This window comes from Manacus candei, unplaced genomic scaffold, assembly GCF_025592945.1.
Source record: "Manacus candei isolate 608988 ecotype Guabito, Panama unplaced genomic scaffold, ASM2559294v1 h1tg000095l, whole genome shotgun sequence".
Taxonomy (NCBI): domain Eukaryota; kingdom Metazoa; phylum Chordata; class Aves; order Passeriformes; family Pipridae; genus Manacus; species Manacus candei.
In genome coordinates, this window is record NW_026138143.1 from 3,995,882 (window position 1) to 4,018,590 (window position 22,709).

A 22,709-nucleotide genomic window follows, 5' to 3' on the forward strand; every position below is an offset into this window, starting at 1 on the left:
AAATAGGGCAGCAACTATGCAGATTGTTCCATCATTTTCAGCTGCACTAAGTACCAAGTAGGTGCGAATTACTCCTAGTTTGATTTGACAGTGGCTTAGCTTTACCCTTGGAAAGGTTGCTTGAATAAACAAAGCAGTGTAGAAGCAGTGAAAAGGATCTGTAGCAATGCAAAAGGTACTTGTTCACACCGTGCTGGCAGAGCAACCTGCTACATCATCAGTCTTCTTTTTAGACTTAGATTTTTTCCCCCATGGCTTTTCCAGAGCCCTTGTCTTGTGATGATTAGATATATTCTGCTCCCCTCTTTAACTTTATTCATGGTCATTTATCCTTGACAGCTCCAATTTAAAAAGCTGTTCCTGCTCTTTGATGTTGACCTCAATGATGTCAGGCTTTTCAGCTGCCCAGTATTAGGCTGCGAGCACAGATAAGGGACTGAAAGTTACTGCTACCTTAACTCCTGCATTCAGTAGTAGGCTGCTACTCTCTTGTTACCTCCTGCCCCGTTAAAGATTTTTCTTTGCTGCCTTCCCTTTGCACAATTAAGCTCAGCTTTGATTCTGTTTTGCCCATAAAAAGTGGTTTGCCTAAAGTTGTATAGTCTTTGGCTTCTTATCTTAATGGGCTGTTTACTGTATTCTGGTTGTGACAGACAGGCAACAGTTAATTTCCAGGTTCTACTATGCAACTCTTTTCATGTAAAACATGAGACACTCCATCTAGCTTGCTAAAAGCTTGTATACCTTTTTTGTTTGTTTATTTTACCTGATGACAGTTAAGCCTGACTAATTGTCTTGATTTACATAATAATTTGAACAGCTGAATATTTCCCCCTCCATAATAGCAATAAAATCTTCATTTTGGTATGTGTGTAAAGTATGGATTGAGATTTTTTTTTTAAAAAAAAAACACCTAGGGGATTTGGGTGCTAAAGTGCCATTAATTTATTTTGATAAGAAATCCAAATTGCTCTAGGCATCTTTCAAAATAAGCACACCGGATAAAAAGATGGTTTAGCACATGGAAATGATACTAGAAAGGCATGTGAGAGACAGGTGTAGTAATCACGGTCACATGTACATTCCTGTCATTTTTATTTTTAGGAAAGAAAAACTAGTACGAAAATATGTGGAGGTTTTTGTTGTTTTTTTTTTTTTTCCTGCCCAGAGTCCTAAGGTAAGAATGCAGAGAATTCTTAGGAATGTAAATTAACAAGCTTTGACCTGATATTTCTCTAAAGCCTCCAGACATAAAGTGCAATTGTTGACTTACTCTTCAGTCAGGTTTGTCAGAGAGGTTGAGGTGCCACAGGCTGTGCGTCAGAGCATGGCCATCCATCCACACTGGAATGGCTCATGCTGGGACAGCTGATGGCATTCCAAACCACAGCTTTCTGCTGCTTAAGAGTCTTTTGCCAAGAGCTGCTGTGGGTGAAGAGATGCTTCATGACCAGCTACAACGGTGGTAAGAAGTGGGGAGTTAGCAAAGAATGGTGAAACTTCATCAGCTGTCCCAGTCTGAGGTGTCCTCACCTAAAAGCCAGAGCCCTGAACAGCATTCAGGAGGGCTCTCTTGCCTGAGAGCACAGATCATTAAGATGTCAGTGTTAGTGAGATACGAAATTGCAATTACACAGTGCATCTTTGTGATTGTTTTTCCCCTTTGCTGCTGTGACAAGCATTAAAAAACACCTTCATCAGGAATTATCTTCAAACTATTAAGTCATTTTACCAGAGCAGCAAGGGTTTGATATTTACAGAACTGTTGTGCCTTGTGCTGTGGATTAGTCTGAAAAGATTTTATGAAGAAGGAAGTGCCGTTATTTTTCCGACTTTTCGTATGGCTAAACTACTTACTGAGACTTTGAGTTAAACAGCTCCTACCATGTTTTTTCCAAGATTACTACTTTTATGAGCAGGCTTTGATTCCCTTGAAATTTCTAGCATCTATGCTGTCTGCTGCTCTTAATAGTATGAGTGCGTCTGTGAGTGTGTGTTTTGAAATGAATTGCTTGAAAGTCTATTTCTACCTATCTGCTTGTGTTTTACCACTTAACAACGAATCAATACCCCTCACTTCCCCCTCCAGATGCTTTAATCCTTATCTTGCTCTAGTCACCCTGAAATTGCTTTCATCTTTAGCTGTGCTATTCTTAATGCTTATCCTTTAAGCCTGGCTTTTGACTTTTGCCATACCACTTAGAATATACATGTGTGTGCAGGTATATACACAGGGTATAGCTATATATTTTAAAAGTGTATAGTATGTATGTGTGGTGCTGCATAATACATAGACCTGGAGTATTTCTTGCTGCTTGATTAGTCCCGGTGTTTCACCTCTTCACTCCTTAATTATTTGGGGCCCAGTCACTGGAATGACACCTGGTGGGGTGTCTGATCATTTTAAGTTGAAAAGTACTTTCACCTTCTGGATCCCAAACGATTGTGTCATTGTCAGGTCTGCTCAAACCAGGTTTATACATTAAAACCAGTATTGCCATCTCCATTAACCCAGTTCTCCCTCCAAAGTTGTGGAGGAGCCTGAATTAATCAGTATTAATCAGACAGGTTTGATCAGTAGTTTTGATGAGAAGACTGAATGAGACTGTTGAATCCAGGTTAGTTTAATTCCCTTCCATTCCAGCCACTGCTGTTTCTGAAGATGAATATCCATGCACAGGTTTAATGTAGTTTAAGTCATCCCTCTCAACTATATTTATTGTTGATGGAGATTAGCTTTCATGTACAATTAGTTTATAGAAGAGCATTCATGTACTAAATACAGGTTAACTGACTAAATTTTAAAACAATATATGACAAACTTCAGCAGAGAGAAATGATCTGCTTAGTTTAATGCTGGGAGAGATATTTTAATCTTTTCAACCTATTTGGCCTATCTTTTTAATTTTTAAAATTTTTTATTTGAATTTAATTTACTCTATATTCTTATAATATCAACATTCCATGTATTTGTGGAAGTATTCTGTCATGAAGATGCATTAGAATTTGGTGCAAGCTTTTAGAAGGAAGCCTTTCCTAAGAGTGCTGTTTTATTTGTGAGTTCATAAATAACCACTTTATGCAAAAGGAATGGATTGGGGAACATGACAGGACTGGAGCTGATTAAATTTCCTGCAGAGTCTTATTGTCATCTCTGTTATTAAACCCTTGGTTATTTGAAATGCTAATGATAACATTTTTAATCTAATGTAATTCTTAAATGATTTGCAATATTAAAAAAAAAGCAAAATAAAGAAACAAATAAAACCCCTTACTCCCCAAAACAAACCCAAAAACTTACAGATAATTTCTTTTCTGAACAAAGTATTCCTTGTGGAATTACAACAGATTGTTTTAGAGACACTATTTTTCACGTTTACTCTTCGATGCAGTTTTTTCATTTTGTCATAAATAATCAAAGCCATTGTGTATACCCTTACTTACTGTGGAAGGGAAAGGTGTTTTGGTTTTTTTGGGGGGGTTTACTCACAAAATGTCAAGAATGGCAAGGTTTTTTTCAGTGGAGGGCATCTTGGGAGATGTGATGAACAAGAGCTCCTTTCTTAAATGAAGGGGCCACTAAAAGCTGCATCTCACCATCAAGAATCTCTAAATGCCAGATTAAATCAAATCCAGCTATTAGAGTTGCTACATTAAAACTGGTTTTTCTGCCGTATTCCTCTGTACTGAGTGGATGTTCAATTATTGGTGTTGGGTTTATGCAGGATAGTAGGATAGCAAATCACAGAGTAAGGAACACCAATTACATTGATTAACTATGGCTTTAGTACCTGACTCAGGTTTTCAACATACTGAGCTTCGCAGTTCCAATCTGAAGGAGGGGTTTTTTTTTGTTTTGTCTTTTCATTAGGTTATCTGTTGCATTAAAATCACTGGGACTATTCATGCTGTTTGATTTTATGCTTTTACTTGTTAATGGCTTAGTGGCAGAGTAGTACCTTGAAGGCAGTTTGCATGCCCTGAAAGGTAATACTCCGCTCCCTTTCAGGCTTTGTGAGCTGCTGTTTGTATTGAGTAGTTAACTCACTGAAGGGCTTCATTGAAATCATGGTGGCTGCTGACTCTTCAGTACCCTGACTACACATAGAAATGAAGCTAATCTTTAAAAGCTGTTTTTTAACATAAGAAATTCCTGTGTAGCTAGTCAGGTTAGAGCATATTATCTATGTTGAGTTTAAACCCATTTTTAATTTCCTTGAGTTCATACAAAGGTGCATTGAATCTTAAATTTGCTGGGGTAAAATGCAGAGTGGTGGCCTGCAAACCCTAAACAATTTAGGTGCATACCTGGATAAACTATAGGAGCTTTGCAATTCACTTGATGTGGTTGCACATAGATAAAGAAAAGGAGATGCATCTTCATGTTTAAAGAAAGAAATCAAGGCATTAATGGTCAGAAAAATTGCTGTTTAAGATATATAATCTCTTCTGGTGCATGTTTAAAATATATTTGCTTCCTTGTGAGAGGAGGAATAAAAAATGCTCTAACTTTCTGCCAATCTACTTGCCACAGAGGTACCAAAACATGGCACCTCTATATTGCCTTCAATTAGGAGGATTTCATAAGTGCTAAGGGAAAAGTTTACTTCTTTTCTTCTATTAGATCTAAATCTCTGAATTTATAAGAAAAGTTTAATTTGGACTGTCTGATTTTTTTTGAATCTTGCATGCAGTGTTCTCCTGGGGATTAGTTCCCTTACAAAATTGCTTTCTTCCAGGTGACTATTCTTGTCCATGTTAAATTGCTTTTAAGACTGTCTGTTGCACGGCCTCTCTTGCTCTTCTGCTACCTCTTAGTCCGTAATTGGCTTCATTTTCCTGCCTTTCTGAAAGCTTCCTGCTGCTTTATTCCCTCAGTCATTGCCCTGCTGCATTACTGGTAAATGTTGTCATGACTCCTGTCTCTTGCAGCTTTGGAGATATGTTGTCCTTTACACTGACTGCATTTGTTGAGCTGATGGATCATGGGATTGTATCGTGGGATACATTCTCTGTGGCATTCATTAAAAAGGTAAATTTGTAATCAATGCTATCTGTTCTATATCAGTTTAAGTTTCTGAGGTGAGTTGTGGTTTGGGTTTTTCTTTTCTTCTTTTTTTTTTTTTTCCACAAAAAGGTACATGAAAATGGGATTAAAGTGCTATTTCAAACTATAAATGTTTGTAGCTGCAGAATGTGGCCCAGCTTCTGTGGAAATCAATTGGAGAGAATTGAGATCAAAACAGTATTAGGCTTATTACACAAGAAATTGCTTGCTCAGATATGTGACCTCCCTGTGCAGATACCATGCAATTAAAGAAAAAATTAGTATTTTGATTTAATGTAAACTAATATGAATAATGCCTTGTTTCTAGGATAAAAATACCAACTCTGAAATCTTTCCTCTGGGGGTATGTGAAGAACAGAAACGAGTTAGTTTACAATTTGAAATTAAGATGATATCTGCTAAGTTTATCAAGTTGTGCCCTGGACCCCTGAATCTTGCAGTTGAGTTATGTGGGTTTGAAGCAGATCTTTCCACCATTTGCAACATATCTTTCTTTTCTTATATGTAGGAGATGCACAAAAGCAGCAGAAACATGGTAGTGCTCTTTAGGTAAAGAAATTTAACAGACTTCAGAAAAAAGGTTTTGTTACTGATTTAACCCTTTTAATTTACTGTGGAAAAAAACCCCAAAACCACATCATGCTTCTTTACAAAGCATTTTCAAAACAGATTGAACTCAGAACTTATTATGAGTTAAAATACGTTTGTACAGGTTCAAAAGATATCAGTTACTTCACTAAAATAATATCAGAAGCAGTAATGGAATTAATATAATATGTGGGAAAGATATCTTCACTTTAGCAGAGTGGTTAGAAAATTTGGTTAGAAAATTGTTACCACCAAAGGAACGATCAAATTTACTTTTGTTACCAAAAGTGAAAGAAGAATGAACTATGTAAAGAGCATTAGATACATTTGATACTAAAGCTCAGTTTTGGTCATTAAAAATACTGGATGCTATTATAAGAAAAAATAGTATAATTGGTTTTTGGACTGGCATTGGGTTTTTTGTTTGTTTGTTTGTTTGTTTTTTCTCCAATCTTGCAGTCTAGATAGATTATGATGGTGATAATTATTGTTATCTTTTTGTGGCAAAGAAAATTCTACAACTGTTTTTTAACTGAGTGCAAGTGATACAAAGTCAAGCCCAGAATGTCTTATTTGCTAAGGCAGCCTGCTAAGGAGCATATGAAGAAACTTGCAAAAATTAGTTTAAATCAATTTACTTCCTTAGTGACTTAAAATTGTTGTCTTTGTCTAACTTTACCAACATCTTTTGCTCTGTGGATTGTATTTTAACAGCAGAAGAAAGTGTTGTGTTCACCCCTGTTAATGGCTCATCTCTTCTGTTTGGCACTTCCATAGGTTTCCTTGGACAATGACCCAATTTAAAAAAAAAACAAAATAAAAGACACAAACAAAAGTATTTTCTCAAAGTACCAATGAAAACCAAAACTGGCAAGTAAAACCAAAAGCGAAACTGGTGAGCAAGAAAGGGACCAAGGAGAAGAATAGAAAAGTTAGAAGAGAAACACAAGGAAAAAGAATGACAGAAATAGAGGAAAGAGGCACAGGTGTGTCCTGACCTGCATGCAGCTGGGAGCCAGAACAGCAGAGCCCTTAATGGGGCAGTGTGGGCAAAGGGCAAACCTAACGAATCACCTTTGGCCTGTGTCTCTCTGGTGGCAATCTACAGCTTCATTCTCACTTACTTCTCACTTTTGACAGGCCACTTGAGGTTCTTGATGGGCTTGCTCAAGTGGTTGACAGGATGGATAAGGGAGCTGATAAGTTTCTGCTAGCTGAGGGGGAACTTCAAACTAAGGACTTCTGCCCTTTGAAGCTACCTTTCATGTTAAATGAAAGCTAAATTGGAATGGGGTGGAATTAGCCTGAACTTTTTTCTTGAATGGTTTTTTTAACCTAAGAACCTTGAAGCTGGAGGAGACCTCAAGGGGAACCCTTGACTGCTTCTAATGCCTAACTCTTTGGTGTTGGATGCAGACTTGCTCCCACCTTTTGAGTACATAAAGAATGCTATTCCAACTCCTGCAAATAAGAATTGATGCTTTCAAGGAGAGCTTTGTTACTTACCTTGAGGGAATACAGCATCATTTGAAAAAACTTCCTTATGATGTGCAAGATTCTCTCAAGACCTTTTTCTTGCTTGTGACAATATAATTTTCAGCTTCCACAGTTACCTAAAGGATTTGGATTCCCAGTTCTTAGAAAAAGTCGTGGTAATTGGATATCAAAATTGTCCTGGTTCCAGCAAGGACAGGATTAATTTTTGCAGTAGCCAGAAGGGGACATGGCTAGGACCCGAAGGTTATTCTGTGCCACCTCATGTCATTTTCTGGGTCAGGGTGATGTAGAGGCAGTTCGTGTATTGCCTGTTTCCGGGTGGTGAGCATTTGCATGTGAATCATTTGCCTCTCTTGTACCCCCTTTTATTAATATTGTTGCTGTTACTATTCTTTTTCTTATTTCCTTGCTGTTTCCAGTAAATTGTTCTTAGCTCGTGACACTTACCTTTTGTGCCTCCAATTCTCCTCTCCAGCCCGCTACCACAGGGGGGAGAAGAAGGAGGATGGGGGAGTGAGTGAGCAGCAGTGTGGTTTGGAGAGTCTCAGTGGGAGCACTAAATTAGGGAATGCCATTTGTAAAACTTATTTGGTGCCCAATATGAGGCACAAAGGGTTGAGATAACAACAGATCTGACTAGAGTGGAATGGAAACAAATTTGGTCTAAGCATTTGTTGTATGAGGTCCAGAGGCACTGGTCACAATGTCGCTTGATCTGTTCATGTGGTTGAGGTATCTAACCCTGTATGTATTTCGATATATGCACTATTTGTCCATCCGGGTGCTCTTTTTCAGAGCAGGGAGGGGGATCAGGATTTCTTTTTTTGCTGTACTGTGTGTTAACAGCTAACGATATGATAAAATCAAGGGCAATGAGGGTCATTTTGGATGTGTGTTCAGTGTTGCTCTGCTACCCTTACCTTGGGCGCTACCTCTATGAGGCCATTAATAATTGTACTCAACCTGTAGGGAGAACCGGGAAGGAAGATCTTTTCCAGCTTTTCACCCATTTTTCCTCCTTCTGGCCTGTTACAACAGCTTTTGAGAATTTTGAATTACCTGTGGATGTTACGGAGAGCATGCTATTGTTGCTAAGTCTGTCATGTCTCCTCAATACGATCCACACTATGTTTTGAGTTACAAAATAGATTTTAACGAGGATCTTACAGAGATCTACTGCCCAGATGGAGAGTCATGAGTGTCATAGAATGTGGGAGAAAATGGCCCAGTTTTTGAAGACTATTCTGCTCCAATGGTTTGGAAGTTCACCCCGAACAACTATAGGACCTTGAAAAAGTGGCAGAACATTTGAATGAAAAATGCTGTGGCAGTTCCAGTGAGGCGAGAAGTTATGCAGTGTGCTGGGCCCTGGCTATTGTTTACTGGATGCTGCTCAGTACTAGACAGCACCCTCAGGGGGAAGAGGAGGAAAGCAAAGTAGGCATGGTGGCCACTCAAACTGCTGTTGAACCAGAGGAACAGTCCATGCTGGTAGCAGTCGCCCCTATACAGAAGAAGAAATCCAAGACCAAATCAGTTTGCATAGTGAGGGATAAGGAGGGAGCAGGTCCCTCAGAACAGGAGGGAGAGGCAGGGCCAGAGATAATCACCTGGTCCCTGTCCTCAAGTGAGCTGTGAGATATGTGAAAAGTTGGGTGAGCCCCTACTGACCTGACTACTCCAATGCTGGGATATTGCTGCCCGTGATATGAAACTAGATGGTAGTAAAGCCAAGCAACTGGAATTCCTGTCCCAGGATGTGGGCATTGACAAGGGGACCAGGAAGAGGATGGAAACTCTCAGCCTCTCAGAAGGACTGGGAAGAGGACAGAAACTCTCAGACAGGTGACTCCTGTCAAGCGTGAGGGAAAGGTAATCTCTCAAGGATGATCTAGTAGTGTACCCAAGCAGGTGGCACACAATGGAGAAAGGTGTCCACTACCTGAGAGAATTAGCCGTGCTGGAGGTAGACTATAAAGATTCAAATAATGAACAGTCCCCTGTAGATCCAGATGAGATCCAGTGTACACAATCCATGTGACAGAAGTTTGTATGGAGTGTGCCATCACTGTACACCAGCTCATTGGCATTGATGTCAGTGAAAGGGGAACAAACAGTGCTTCAGGTGAGTAGATGACTCCAGCAGTATGAAAGATCATCTCTTTTCCTCCCTACTGACCTGGGACTCTGCTGTGGAAAGACTGTCCAAGATAAGGGACAGATCTGAAAGACTCAAGCAAGTTAGAGAGGAAATGCCACACAGACCCAAAAGAGTATAAGGCACTGGTGCAAAATATATCCTGATGCCATCAAGATATGTAGGGGCAGAATCTGTTTCCATTGATTCTCTATGTGAGAATAGTCTGTAATGTTGAATTATATAATATTGGTTGTTGAATGACACTACTGTTGTATGCCACTACCATGGACAATGAGTACGGACTGCCCCAGGTACACCAGTCATGAGCTCCTGATGCAACCTGCAACCAGCTGACAGCACACCAGCCCTCCTGCCCTGGAAAACATCCGGGATTGATAGAATGCACAGTCGTGGACTAAATGAACTCAACAGACATCTTGGAGGAATGGTCATTGACTATGGAAATAACACCCATGCATGTGTCTGTATATATAAATACTTATAATAGAGGTATAACTATATAAACATTTATGCATAAATATATAAACTTATATTTATAAATATACAAACCCCATAGGTATTTATAAACATATATAATATCTATAACTATATGTATATATGTATATATTTGGAAGGTGTAGGATTTGGACATGACATAAATGATATAGAATGACGGGTGGATAATGTCCTGGTTCTGGCTAGGACAGTTAATTTTAACAGTAGCTAGGAGTGGGTATGGCTGGACTGAGAGATTGTCCTGTACCACCTCACATCATTGCCTGGGATGGGGCAAGGGGTCCTTTCCAGGTCAGGATAGCGTGGAGACAGCTCACTTGTTGCCAGTTTCCTCATGGTGAGCATTCATGTGTGAATTGTTCGCCTGTTTTGTACCCTCTGTGATTAACATTGTTGCTGTTACTGTTCTTTTTATTTCCTTGCTGTTTCCAGTAAAATGTTCTTATCTCACCCCATGATGTTCAACTTTTATGTCTCCAATTCTCCTCTCCAGCCCACCTCAGTGGGAATGGGAAGGGGGAGTGAGCAAGTGGTGCATGGTTTGAGGTGTTTCAGTGGGGACATTACACTGGGGAATACCATTCCTAAATCATGACAAAAATACACTATACAAATTTGTTACCCGCATTTTTAGTTCCAACAAGAGGAGAAATAAAGTTTGTAGTATTGGTTGAGATAGTTAAAAAAAACCCTCTTAAAATTATTTATATAATAGCTGTTTCATAAGTGTGTGATGAAGAGTCTTAGCAATGATGGATTTTTACGCTGCCTTCTAAAGTATATTGTGCAGGAAAATGGGGTGGTGGCTGGGAAAGTATTTTTGTGTGTTGTAGCTGTCAGTTGTTTTTTCTGTAGTCAAGTGCAACTCTAGTGCCTTACTTTAAAATGATAAACACCTCTTAAAATTTTACTATGCATTGGAACTTAACAGAGAACAAAACTTAGACAGATTTTTCTGTACATTTCCAACAACAAAATAGTCCAGGCAAATAACTAATGAACATACATAATGAAAATCAGATCTGTTTCCTTCACTGTTCTTTCCCTATGTGGTTTTTATTCCTGGCATGTTTCTTTTATTTTCTTCTTATTATTTATTTTTTATTTTTTTTTAACTTTTGAATACTCTCCTGTGCTTTAAGTGATGCTGAACCAGGAAGAGAACTCAGACGATGCAGTTTAGTTTGCTGTAAGTTTCTCGTCTACCCTCAATTTACATGTTGAGCTCCTATTTAATCAGATCATTGGAGTTGAATGTGTAAAGGGATTCTGATTCCTAAGTTCCCTTGAAATTGGTAGGAAGTTAAGCACCCAGACACTTCCTTTGTATGTGGCTATATATGTTCCAATAGGACTATGCAGTTATCAAGGTTACAGGTATTTTGGTGAAGAAATAGTTTTATCCTTAATGAGAGAATGACAGTTATTTTTGAATGTTGAAAGCCCTCTCTGTGTGGAGTGGTCAATAAGCAGAAAGCAGCAAATAGCACAAATTTGAACTCCTGTTCATTCCTGTCTCTTCTCAAGAAGGGTGTCTTTTTTTCCTACATCCAGAACTTCAAGTGTAGTAATAGAATTTCTTTTTGATGTAATTTTACTCCCTCTGGAACTTGCATGCCTTATTTTTCAAGGTAGACAAGCGTATTATTTCTAGCCAGACTTCATGCTTCACCAAGGTGGTTATGAATATATATAGCTTGACATGAAAGTTACCTAGCAGATGTTTTGCATCTATGTTCAGTGTGATACGTCTTTTTTAAACACACAAAGCAGCTTCATACCTTGGGTTAGTGTTTATGAGTAAAAGAGATTATGATGCAAGGTCAGAAGGATAAATAAGGCTAAGGCAGCCTTGCTTAGACTGAGGTTCCAGTTATCTGTACTGTTACATTTCTGCAGCACCTCATATGAATATGTTATATCCCAGTGAAGCGTTAACACTGACACTTGAAGGAGCTGCTGCACCAAGAATAATTCATATATGTCAGGGCTTCTAAAGAGGTGACAAAAGTCTGGCAAGTTGGAACACAGCCTGGACATATTGTATTCCTGCTGCACGACTGATTCGTGGATGGTGATAACTGAGGCATCTAGGGTGCTTTTGGTTTAATGTGTGAGCAGTGCAGAGTTGCTCTGTGCATACACTGTCCCTATCGTAGGCCTTGTGAACATCTGGCAGCTCTGGCTGCAATGCATCAAAACACATCTGGATTACCATTAAGAGAGGTAGGGTAGTACAGTGCTTCTGAGATACAGCTTGTTACTCTAAACAGCTCATTGTGCTTCATATCATAATGTAAATATTACTTGGGCTTAGGATTTGATGGCAGCAGATACTCGAAGGCCAGAGTAGGAAAAGGCTAGCTGAGTTGCTTCTTTCCTCCTGTTCTCCATGCATGTATAGGTTGGTTCTTACAGAAAAGAAATTCAGTGTATATTCTCTGAACTGAGCTACATTTGGGGTAGAGTGTTCCTGTTGTGGTAACACAAACTAAATAGCAGGACAAATAGCAGTGCTGTAACTGATTAGAAGACGAAAAATCTGTCCCTCTTTCCTTGTTGTCTCCAAAGTTGCAGAAAGGGTGTTTTGCTCCTTCAGTACTATTTAAAATGTCAAAAGTGCAAAACAATGAATGAACAAATGAATGAATGAATGAAGAGCGCCTTACGGTAATAAAATGCTTAATGCCATCAGCATTGTCCATGTGTAAACATTTAACTGTGAATTTTACAAGATAGCTTTTCCAAGCGTAGAGCATGTCTTTCTTTCTCCTAAAGGAAAACAATGCCTAGATCTGAGTAAGCATCCAGAATTGGAAACAGTAGAACCACATTAGTGGCTTGTAGCATGAGTACTGTAGCATGAGTGTGCTCTGTATTTTCTGGAAGAAATGTATCAAACTTGAGATAGAGCCACTGTAGGCTGTTATTTGGCTGTAAAGAGCAAATAACTGTGGTCACACTACATTTCTTCTGTCTGTCTGTGCTTTCTTGGGTACCTTTCATCTTGACAGTGCTGGTATCAGTGCATTCAAAGAAAACCCAGGCAATTCTTGCTTCCTGCATCAGTACAAGGCAGGTTTCTTCCCAGGAAGCCGGGTACATGGACTGAGCAGCATACGGAAGAACACGTGTTGCCACGTCTTACTGCACAACTGTGTTGGCTCTGCAGATGAGTGTGCAGCATGCAAAATAGCAGAGGTCATACTTGGTTTTAATTAATGTGCCATTTTTTGTGGCAGCTTGCAGTAAAAGTTAAGGTTATTAATGCAAGGCTGGACTCTAGACAGAGTCATGAAACTGGTTGTCCTGATAAATGATCACCAACAGAGTTTTAATTTGTAACCTGGAAAGAGCTTTCAGCATTGTTGGTAACAGCAAGGGGAAAAAAAGGACATGTTTATCTAGAGTGTGTTTTGCCAGAAAGCTAGATCTAAATTTCTCTTTTGAAACATTTGCCTTAAGCGTAGATATTTGTTTAGACAAAACTAGCTGCACAGGTTTCTGCTCGAGAGAATGAGAGGTAGTCTCCTTGTCCTTTACAAAGTTTTCCACACAAAAAATATAATTGTTCTATTTCTTTACTGTTGATTTACCATGTTCATAATGTAATGATAAAGCATACACTTCAGTGATATGAATATTGGCATAAATCTATGGTGATTTGTGCCAGCTGAAGAACCTGTGCCAGTCTGTCCTTTGATGGTATATGCAGTGCCTGGTTGACTGTTTTCAGGTGTTTGCTGATGTGTGGATAAGAGTACTTTTTTTCTAATGCCTTTCTGAGCCATGTCCACAGTTTTTTCTTATCTTCCCCTGTTTTCATGACAAGATGTAAATTCTCTAAATGGTTGTATTTGCAGATAGCAAGCTATGTGAACAAATTTGCCTCAGACATCTCTATCTTGCAACGATCTCTAGCAATCCTGGAATCGATGGTGCTCAATAGCCATGACCTGTACCAGAAGGTAGCGCAGGAGATCACAATTGGGCAGCTAATCCCACATCTGCAGGGGTGAGTGTATTCAGTTGCCACTTGATGTGGTGGATTATTTTTTTTTTTCCCCAAAATGAGCACAGCATTTGGAAAAAACAGCGGTGTAAAGACTGACAACCTCTTTTATGATTCCTGTGTCCACTACAAGTGACTGGATAACTGGTAGCCAGCTTTCTGGAGTTTCTTGGTCATTAGGGGCTATTTTTGGGCATTTAAAAATTTTTTTTCAGTGAGCTGCATGTGTAGTTGGAAGTAGGGAATGAAGAGAAGAGCACCCTACAGTAATAAAATGCTTTTAATGCCATCAGCATGCAGATGGGGTTGTTTTGCTTGTCAGCCTCTGGGAAGTGTGTAAGACAAAAGTTGCTCAACTTTTGCTGAAGGTGTATTGGAAAAGGGAGAGGCTTTTTCTTATATAGTAATGTGCAGTGGTTAAATGGATGGAAACTGCCTCTTGTAGCATAGGGTAATGTACTGTGCATGGTGTATAGTTGGGCTCATCTCCTAGCTGGGACATTTTTAACTCCCCTGAAAAGCTTTTAGTATCAGCAGGTTCATCTCTGGAACCCTTTAAGGGAAGAGTCCTCTTCCTGCCTCTAGATGTTGTGCATCTGGCAGAAGGTGATTGTTGGTCTCCTACTATGATCAGTGGAGGGTCAATGGCAGTTCAACAGGGTGGTTCATTCCATCTTCCTTGAATTCTGAGTCCCTCTGGTGCATCTTGTCTCTCTCAGTAATGCAGACATCCTGGTCACGACCAACTTTGATTACCTAACTTGCATGGTTAACATGAAGTGCAAACAGTCTCTCCAATTCTACCTGCAGCTGGAAGATCAATTTCTACAGTTCACGTGCATTCATGCTCTTCTCTCATGTTTATAACGTTGTTCCAAACAGGACAGACCAAGAGATCCAGACGTATACCATTGCGGTAATAAATGCACTCTTCCTTAAAGCACCAGATGACAAGAGGCAGGTAAGTTGTTGGGTTTTGTGTACTTATGTATCTGTAGGAAAATAAATGTTTCATATTCATACCTACAATTGTCTTAGTCACATTTTTCTTGCAGTTAATTCAGACTGAAACTTGATCAGTTATTTCACGCTGGTATATCATTCATTTTAATGGGGCTACCTCCATCTTGCACCAGTATTATTAGGGATTAAGCATTCTTCCATGCTTTTGTAGTTCCCTGTAACCTCATTTGAACTGTGTTGACTGTGGCTGACTAGTATTTATTGTACTGAACTCTTTGCCAGCACAGCTTGTAAAACCAGGCTATTTTTTGGTAGAATGTTTTTCCCCCAGATTTTTTATTTAAAAGTGTGTTTCTTTTGAAAATGGAAATATTTTGCCGTGTAAGCATTTCAGGACGTTTACAGTGTGCTATTTTAACTTAGCTTTAGTGCCAGATATCAGAAGTCTCAAAAGGAAAGATTGCTAGTTGCTGTTAAATGAGGATGGAATGTGAAGTGTTATGAAATGGTGAAGTTTTATCCATGTTTATAAAGTTGTTAGCCTGTGTCAAAACAGATTTAGTCATTTATTTATTTAGCATTTTTGTCACCAGTGGAACAGCGATGATAATTCTTGTGGTGACATACTGTTACTGCCTAGAAAAAGTTCATCGAGAGTTGCTGATCAGTTCTGACAAGGACTTTCCTGAGATTTATTTACATTTTTGAATGCTGGAGCCTGCTTAAGCAAACATCAAAGCCCTTATGAGTTTTTTTCTTTTTTTTTTCTTTAAAAATATTTTTAACATCGTGAAAGGGGAAAGTAAACCCATGGTTTAATTAGAAAAAGAAAAAAAAAAAGGAAGGTGCTTCCCCTCCTGCTTTTTTCCCTTTTTTCTCCAGTACAGCCTTCAGTGGTTAAGGGAAGAAGACACCTAATAAACAAAAATGGGAGTAAAACCTTTCTTTCAATTTTGGCATAAATCTATGATAGATGCTTGTAAGAAAACCAAATATTTTGCTTTTTACATTTGTAAATAGTTGCTGCTGCTTATGTTTCTGTGAAAAGTATGCTTTGGTCATATTTGAAGTTGAGAGACCATGTCAGATGTAGATAAGACTTTAATATTAGTCAGTGGGCATGTGTTCCTTGAATGACAGTACCACAGGGTGTTGCCCTGCATTGCCAACTGTATTTTCACCAACAGTGTAACCATCTAGTGAGGCTGGCAGTAAGCCAGGCAGACTTCACCTTTAATACCTGCTGCTGTGACACAAAATTGTTGGTCACAGAGTTTATGATCATCAGAAGATAATGATCTGGTTTGGCTCGAAGGCTGATAGCTCTGACACTTGCAGAAAATTTTCTTCAGCCTTTAATGACTTATAATAATTAGTCAGAATCTATTAGGTTTCTTTTTGTATCTGTCTTGTGGTTAATTAGTAAACCATATAATGAAGAAGGTAGGTGTCCATTGGCTTCAAGATAGCGTTAACTGATGGAGTTTACTGAATTCTGTCTTTCTAAGACAATGTACTGACTTGATGCAGACTCACATAATTAACTTTCAAGTGCCCATCATCAGATAAGGTTCAGTACTCACCACTAATATGGTTAGAAGAAAGAAACCGCACCAAAACTCTTATGACTCCAGAAGCCTTGGCACCCTCTCTGCTGCTGTCTTACGGGGACTGGCATGATGTGGATGACTGCACTGCAATTAAGGAAAAGATTTAAATTGGCACTGCTATATGAATTCTTTCCTCTTTTTTTTTTTTTTAAAATTTTTTTTTTTTTATTTTCCTCTTACTCTTTCCGTAATGCAGAAAGCCAAGAGGTCCAAGGTTGGGGTTTTTGTTCTTTTTTTTTTAATGGAGACTTCCTGGTTGCTTTGCTTCTTCTGCCACTGTCAAGGACCAATAATCTAGAAAAACCTAGGTTATTTAAAAAAAAAAACAAACCTACAAAAAAGGTCTGTCGAAAAGAGATGAGAGTTTGAGCATTGAAATGATACTATGTATGTTTGAAACACTTTTTTGGCAATTCTCTGTATTTCTGCAGAGACATTTTGCTATGGAAAACGAGATGGCAAATGTTGTCAGATAATTCTTCTCATCTCTCAGTACAATACTTATATTAGGAGAGGCAGCTCATTAGCTGCTAATGACTGTATAGCCTTTTTGGAGACAAAGTTGATTATGATGCAGTAATTGGTTTTGTGAATGCTTGTTGTTCCTATCAGTTTTTAGTCCAGTGACAAAAAACAATATCTCAATAACAGCTTTTTAAATTATAGGTATAAGAAAGAAGTGACAATTTGATAATCCTCTCCAAAAAAGTAAAATAAAAGAATTCCCCCCCCTTTTTAAATTATAGGTATAAGAAAGAAGTGACAATTTGATAATCCTCTCCAAAAAAGTAAAATAAAAGAATTCCCCCCCCTTTTTTTTTTGTCTTGAATGCAGAAAAGACTGTCTCCTATTCTTTACCTGTTCATCTTTTTTGGCAGTGGGTATATAGTGTGACAAAACCAGCCAGTCCGTTCCACGTAACACAAAGTATATTATGTGTCTGGCACTCCCCCTGCAGCCCAGTTGTGCATTTCCAAAAGAACCATCTGTGTCATCCATTCCTTTGCTGTTACATGCAATTGAAACCTTCTTAGCTTAAAATCTAAAGCTGAGTTTCCCTTTTGTCCCTTCTTTCTTCTTTATCGCACCCATGTTCTGTTGCAAGCACCCTTTGTCTGTTACAAAGAAAACAGCTCAACACCCATGACTGCCTCTGGTTTCACACCTTGAATTATTTTCTTTTTGCAAGCAGGTTCTCACCCTAACACTTGCTTTATTTACACTGTTTCTGCAGCCCTGTTTCAGCAATCCAGTTCTTTGTGTGTTTTATGTAACAACCTTAGTTTTCCAATTTTCTAGTCTCTTTTTTGTTATATAAAAGTAACCAGTATGTACTCTATATTACTCTTCAGCTCTCACAAAGTTCAACAGGATCTTTTTTTAAATTTATTTCTCCTGAATATGAACAATATTTTTTATATGGTGCCAACTGCACAGAATCACAGTGCATCCTAAGAGTTTCCTTAAGCATGTGTAAGCATTGATTTCAAACAGGTCTAGAAAGAGAAGTTAATTTAAAGCAAAATTGCAATTGTGGAACATGGACCAATGTCAACATTGCTTCTAAAATACAGGGGAAAAGTATTCTTTGTTATAATGAAACAGTACTGAGTTGTAGGCTGATTTATTGAGTGAAAGTTAGAGCACTTAACTTTTAAACAGCCAAAATATTATTTTAAATAAGCATGTTGATTGACATCTTGTTTTAAAATCCTGGCTGACTTCCAGTCCATGCTTTCTTCTGTATTGTTTGTGGGGAAAGATTGTGCTTGAACAAGGGTGTAAATACTCTGTTGAACTCACAGAGGTCTCTTCTGAAGTCTTTCGCTGCTGGTTTTGAATCATCAAAGTCCTCAGCTTGTGTCATAATTTTAACCTTTTTTTGCCCCTTTTCTCATGGTAGGGTAATCTGAGTTTATGATACCCCAAAAAAGGCATACAGTCATTTAGCTGATGACAAATGACTGTCATTTATAAATAACACTACAGAAACATAAGACCTTTGCAAGTCAGTGTATTCTTCTAGGTATGACACTAAAACACCTGCTTCTGGCTAATTTTTTTTTTCTTTTTTTTACTAAATCAGGAAATGGCAAATATTTTGGCACAAAAGCAGCTTCGTTCCATCATCTTAACTGTAAGTATACAGTTTTCAAAGTTACTGTTCGCTAGAAGAGAGAAGAGGTGACTCAAGTTTTGTTGTTCATAGCTGTAGCACAGAAGATAGCGGTTTGGTTGTTGAGTGGGTCCGAAACTGCTTTTTAGAAAAGTTCTTTTCCCCTTAAAATAAATTGTGGTTTCTTCATGAAAATATAATACTGAACACCTTGGTATTTTTTGGTTCTGTTGATTATTCTGTCTCGATATAAAGTTGCACACAATTTGTCATGGCTTACACAAAAGAAGCATGAAGTAGAGTTAATGAATATAATATAGAAGACCAGCACCTGCTATCATGGAAAATCAGAGGGATTTTGCCTTTGACCCTTAGAGTAGATTACATCTTCAAGGGAACAAAGGAAAGTGTGCTTTCTTGGTGTACAACAAACCAAACAACAAACAACCCCTCGCACCTTCTCATTCACTGTCATAATTTCAGTGATGTGTACAAACCCCTCAGAATTTATTTCAGAAGGAATGGTTTTACACTGTTTGAGCTTGTAGGGAATTTATAATAATCACATGGATAATATTCTTAGGTGTTTATTTATTGTCATAAAATGCTCCAGTGCCTTTTGGCAGACAGATTCCTTTGTTCTCTGGAACTGTACAATATATGTTGATGTATCCATCTCCTCCTTGATGACTCTTTCCTTATGTACTTTGCTGTATTTAGTGACCTGGGTCTGTTTCCCATTTAGAACAACGTGGTGTTTTTGGCACACCAGGGATTTTTAAATTGTCCATCAGTTTTGTGTTTACCTTCTGAAGGGGATAATTCTGCACCTGTGGGGCATTGTATGCTAATATATTTCTAAGCAATTTTCCTCATACTGAATGGAGTAGTCTGGTAGAAGCAGGATTGTAGTGTGATGTTGACTCCCTGTTGAGCCCTGTTAAATCACTGTATTCTCTGTCTGTCTTTGGAGCCTGAATACTTTTCTACTCAGACAGCTACTCTATTAAATATATTCTTAATATACTCTCTTTTAAAAAAAAATAATTAAAAATACAGAGCTCTAACGCTCTTGGTATGGAATTAATTTTTCTTTGAAGTGACTTCTCAGCACTGTTTTTTTTAAAGCCACTTCTCAGTATATGCACAGGCCCTACCTAGTGTAAAGTCCTGTCCCTAAAAGTTGCTTATACAGTGTGTAAATCAGTAGTGCTAGTCCTGGTTTGATTGTCTGTGGGGTTTTTTTGTGTTTTATTGTTGTTTTTTTTTCCTTTTCTGGAGCATATATACACTATTGCATAGGAAACACATACTGAGAAAAATGGAAATACCTGACTGCACCTAATGCACTTTTCTTATGAGATGATATTCACCAAAGTCTCTCTTTCTTTGCAGCATGTTATCAGGGCACAGAGGGCCATCAATAATGAAATGGCACACCAGCTTTATGTTCTGCAAGTACTTACCTTTAATCTTCTGGAAGACAGAATGATGACAAAAATGGATCCACAAGATCAGGCAAGCATCTGGCATGATCTAGTCTTAGCAGGAAGCAGACAACTGTTCAGTGATGTACCTAAAGCTCTTTATGAAGGAAAAAACACTTCTAGGAACACTTACATAAGTCATTAATTTTCTCTCTCTGTGAAGTTGGGTGATGTTTTTTGGTTGTGATAAGATGTACTGGCTATTGCATTCATTGTGAAAAAGGAGAACAAAATGGCCAGGCCATTCTCCTTAGCACATAGCTCCATGAACTGAATTTTGTGTCTTCCTGAGCAGAAACTGAGCTCCAATCCAGCATGTTTCCTTTGTGTGCTTCTCAGAAGCAACAGAGATGTATGGTCCTTCCTAAAAGTACTTCTGTAGAGCTAAATTGAATGTTTAAATGAAAACTATCTGGCATGCTAGATTTGAAGTTAATTTTGTGTAACAATAAACCCTGTTTTTCATACTGGGAACCTATATGGTAGTTGTTCATTAGTTTATTGCTTCTGTGTCCAAACACTGGCTTTAATATAGTTCACTGTGCAAAAAGAGACACTTAATCCCCTAAGAGATTCAAGAGGTTTAAATATATGGTCAATGAGCCATATGGAAGATTTGTTTTGTTTGTTTATTTTTTGTGGCCTTTTTTAGGCTCTGGACAAGGAGGAACCTGATTTCATTTTTAAGAGGAAGTTATGTTTAGACTTGCTGATAATTTGGAGAAGAGAAGGTGGGACAGCTAGATAGTTTTACCATAAGTAACATCATGCTGTAGGTTTCTATCCTTCCTGTTTCTTAAGTTTGAGGCAGGGAAGTTTGACCCTTGGGAATGTACATGCAGTCAACTAGCACATATCTCCATAGAGAGTCACTAACACAGTGTTGTTAGTATTATGATAGGGTGGTTATCACTGTCTTGAGACATTTGTAGCGATGTGTAAGTGTAGTAATTCCTCTCTTGCTGATTTCTGTGGTAGCAGAAAATGGACAGTTACAAAAACGAATTTGGAGTGCTGAGTCATTTTGATTTCATCCAGGAAAGTATTTAAGTACCAGCTTCATTACCAGCTTAATTTGAAATTTGTGTAATCTCTTGGCTTCTGTGGTTAAAATTGTGTAGTTAGACTTTGATGACGTGGGTCCTGCTTCTTAAAGTCAACACTTGGGCACCTTCATGTGAATCTCCTGAATGTGATGACTTTTGAAAATGGGAACCACAAGGTCATTCTTACTGACTGTCCCTCCAAGTACAAAGTAGGGAACTTAGACACAGAAAGGTTGGGCATTGGAGGGAATACAGTGTTTTGAAACACCTTTTGTGGTATTATTTATTAAATTGAAAGTTAAGTTATTTAACCAATTTTTTTTAACCTTGTTTTCACATAGGCTCAACGGGATATCATATTTGAACTCCGAAGAATTGCATTTGATGCAGAGTCTGAACCTAACAACAGTAGTGGCAGTATGGAGAAACGCAAGTCTATGTATACTCGAGACTATAAAAAACTTGGATTTATTGTGAGTATTTTTTTGTGGTGGTCCACTGAAAGTGGGTGAGGGCATCCATTATAGTACATATTTTAATCAGTCACTTCTCTTACTTGGTCTGCTATTTCCTAAAAGGGAATAACTTTCCTCCCATCCCCAGAAATCCCAATTTACAGTTTTAGCAGAAGCTAGGGTGCTGCAATGAGTGACTATAAACTTTTTAGAAAGGATAGGCGAGGAAGGAGAAGCAGTGGGATAGTCCTTTATGTTATGAAATGTTTTGACTGCCTAGATCTTAATGATGGTGATGGAAGGGTTGACTGTTTATGAGTCAGGACCAGGGGGAAGGCCAGCGAGGCAGATGTCATGGTGGGAGTCTGTTACAGACCACCAACCAGGATGAAGAGGCAGACAAAATATTCCATAAGCATCTGGGAGAAGTCTTGGGATCTCTAATCCTTGTTCTCATGGGGGACTTTAAACTTACCAGCTGTCAGCTGGAAATATGATACAGTGGAGAGGAAATAGTGTTAGGAGGTTCCTGAAGTGTGTGGAAGATAACTGAGACCAACTGTAGGAGGTTAAACAAGGTGAAGTACTGGGTCTTGCAACCCCATGACACACTCCAGGCTTGGGGAAGAGTGTCTGGAAAGCTGCTCAGAGGAAAAGAACCCAGTGGTGTTGGTCAACAGCTGGCTCAATACGAGCCAGCCGTGTGCCAAGGTGGCCAAGAAGGCCAGTGGCATCCTGGCTTGTACCAGAAACAGTGTGCCTAGTAGGACCAGGGCAATGATTGTCCCCCTGCACTGGTGAGGCCACACCTCAAATCCTGTGTTTGGTTGTGGGCCCCTCACTATAAGAAAGGTATTCTGGTGCCAGAGCAAGTCCAGAGAAGGGCAATGAAGCTGGTGAAGGGTCTGGATCACAAATCTGGTGAAAAGCGTCTGAGGGAGCTGTTGTTGTTTAGCTTGGAGAAATGGAGACTCAGAGGAGACCTTATCTCTCTCCACAGGCACCTGAAGGGAGGTGGTGGCAAGGTGGGGGGTCAGTCTCTTCTCTCAAGTAACAAGCAACACGACAAGAGAGGCTCAGATTAGATATTACATAAAATTTCTTCACGGAAGGGCTTGTCAAACATTGGAAAAGGCTGCCCAGGGAAGTGCTTGAATCACCAGCCCTGAAGGTGTTTAAAAGACACATAGATATGGCACTTAGGGATGTA

General features: G+C 38.8%; 1 protein-coding gene across 2 annotated transcripts in view; it reads left to right on the forward strand.

The window, feature by feature from the left end:
- The window catches only part of ELMO1 (engulfment and cell motility 1), a 316,630-nt gene that overhangs the window by 105,926 nt on the left and 187,995 nt on the right, over nucleotides 1–22,709 (forward strand). The window contains exons 9-14 of one of the 2 annotated variants that reach the window (XM_051768541.1): nucleotides 4,933–5,032; nucleotides 13,673–13,824; nucleotides 14,704–14,782; nucleotides 18,482–18,532; nucleotides 19,907–20,029; nucleotides 21,386–21,517. In XM_051768541.1, coding sequence (XP_051624501.1) covers nucleotides 4,933–5,032; nucleotides 13,673–13,824; nucleotides 14,704–14,782; nucleotides 18,482–18,532; nucleotides 19,907–20,029; nucleotides 21,386–21,517 — 637 coding nt within the window. Of the gene's footprint in view, nucleotides 1–4,932; nucleotides 5,033–10,982; nucleotides 10,999–13,672; nucleotides 13,825–14,703; nucleotides 14,783–18,481; nucleotides 18,533–19,906; nucleotides 20,030–21,385; nucleotides 21,518–22,709 lie in introns of those variants that run through there. The other variant, XM_051768542.1, reaches the window with a different exon arrangement.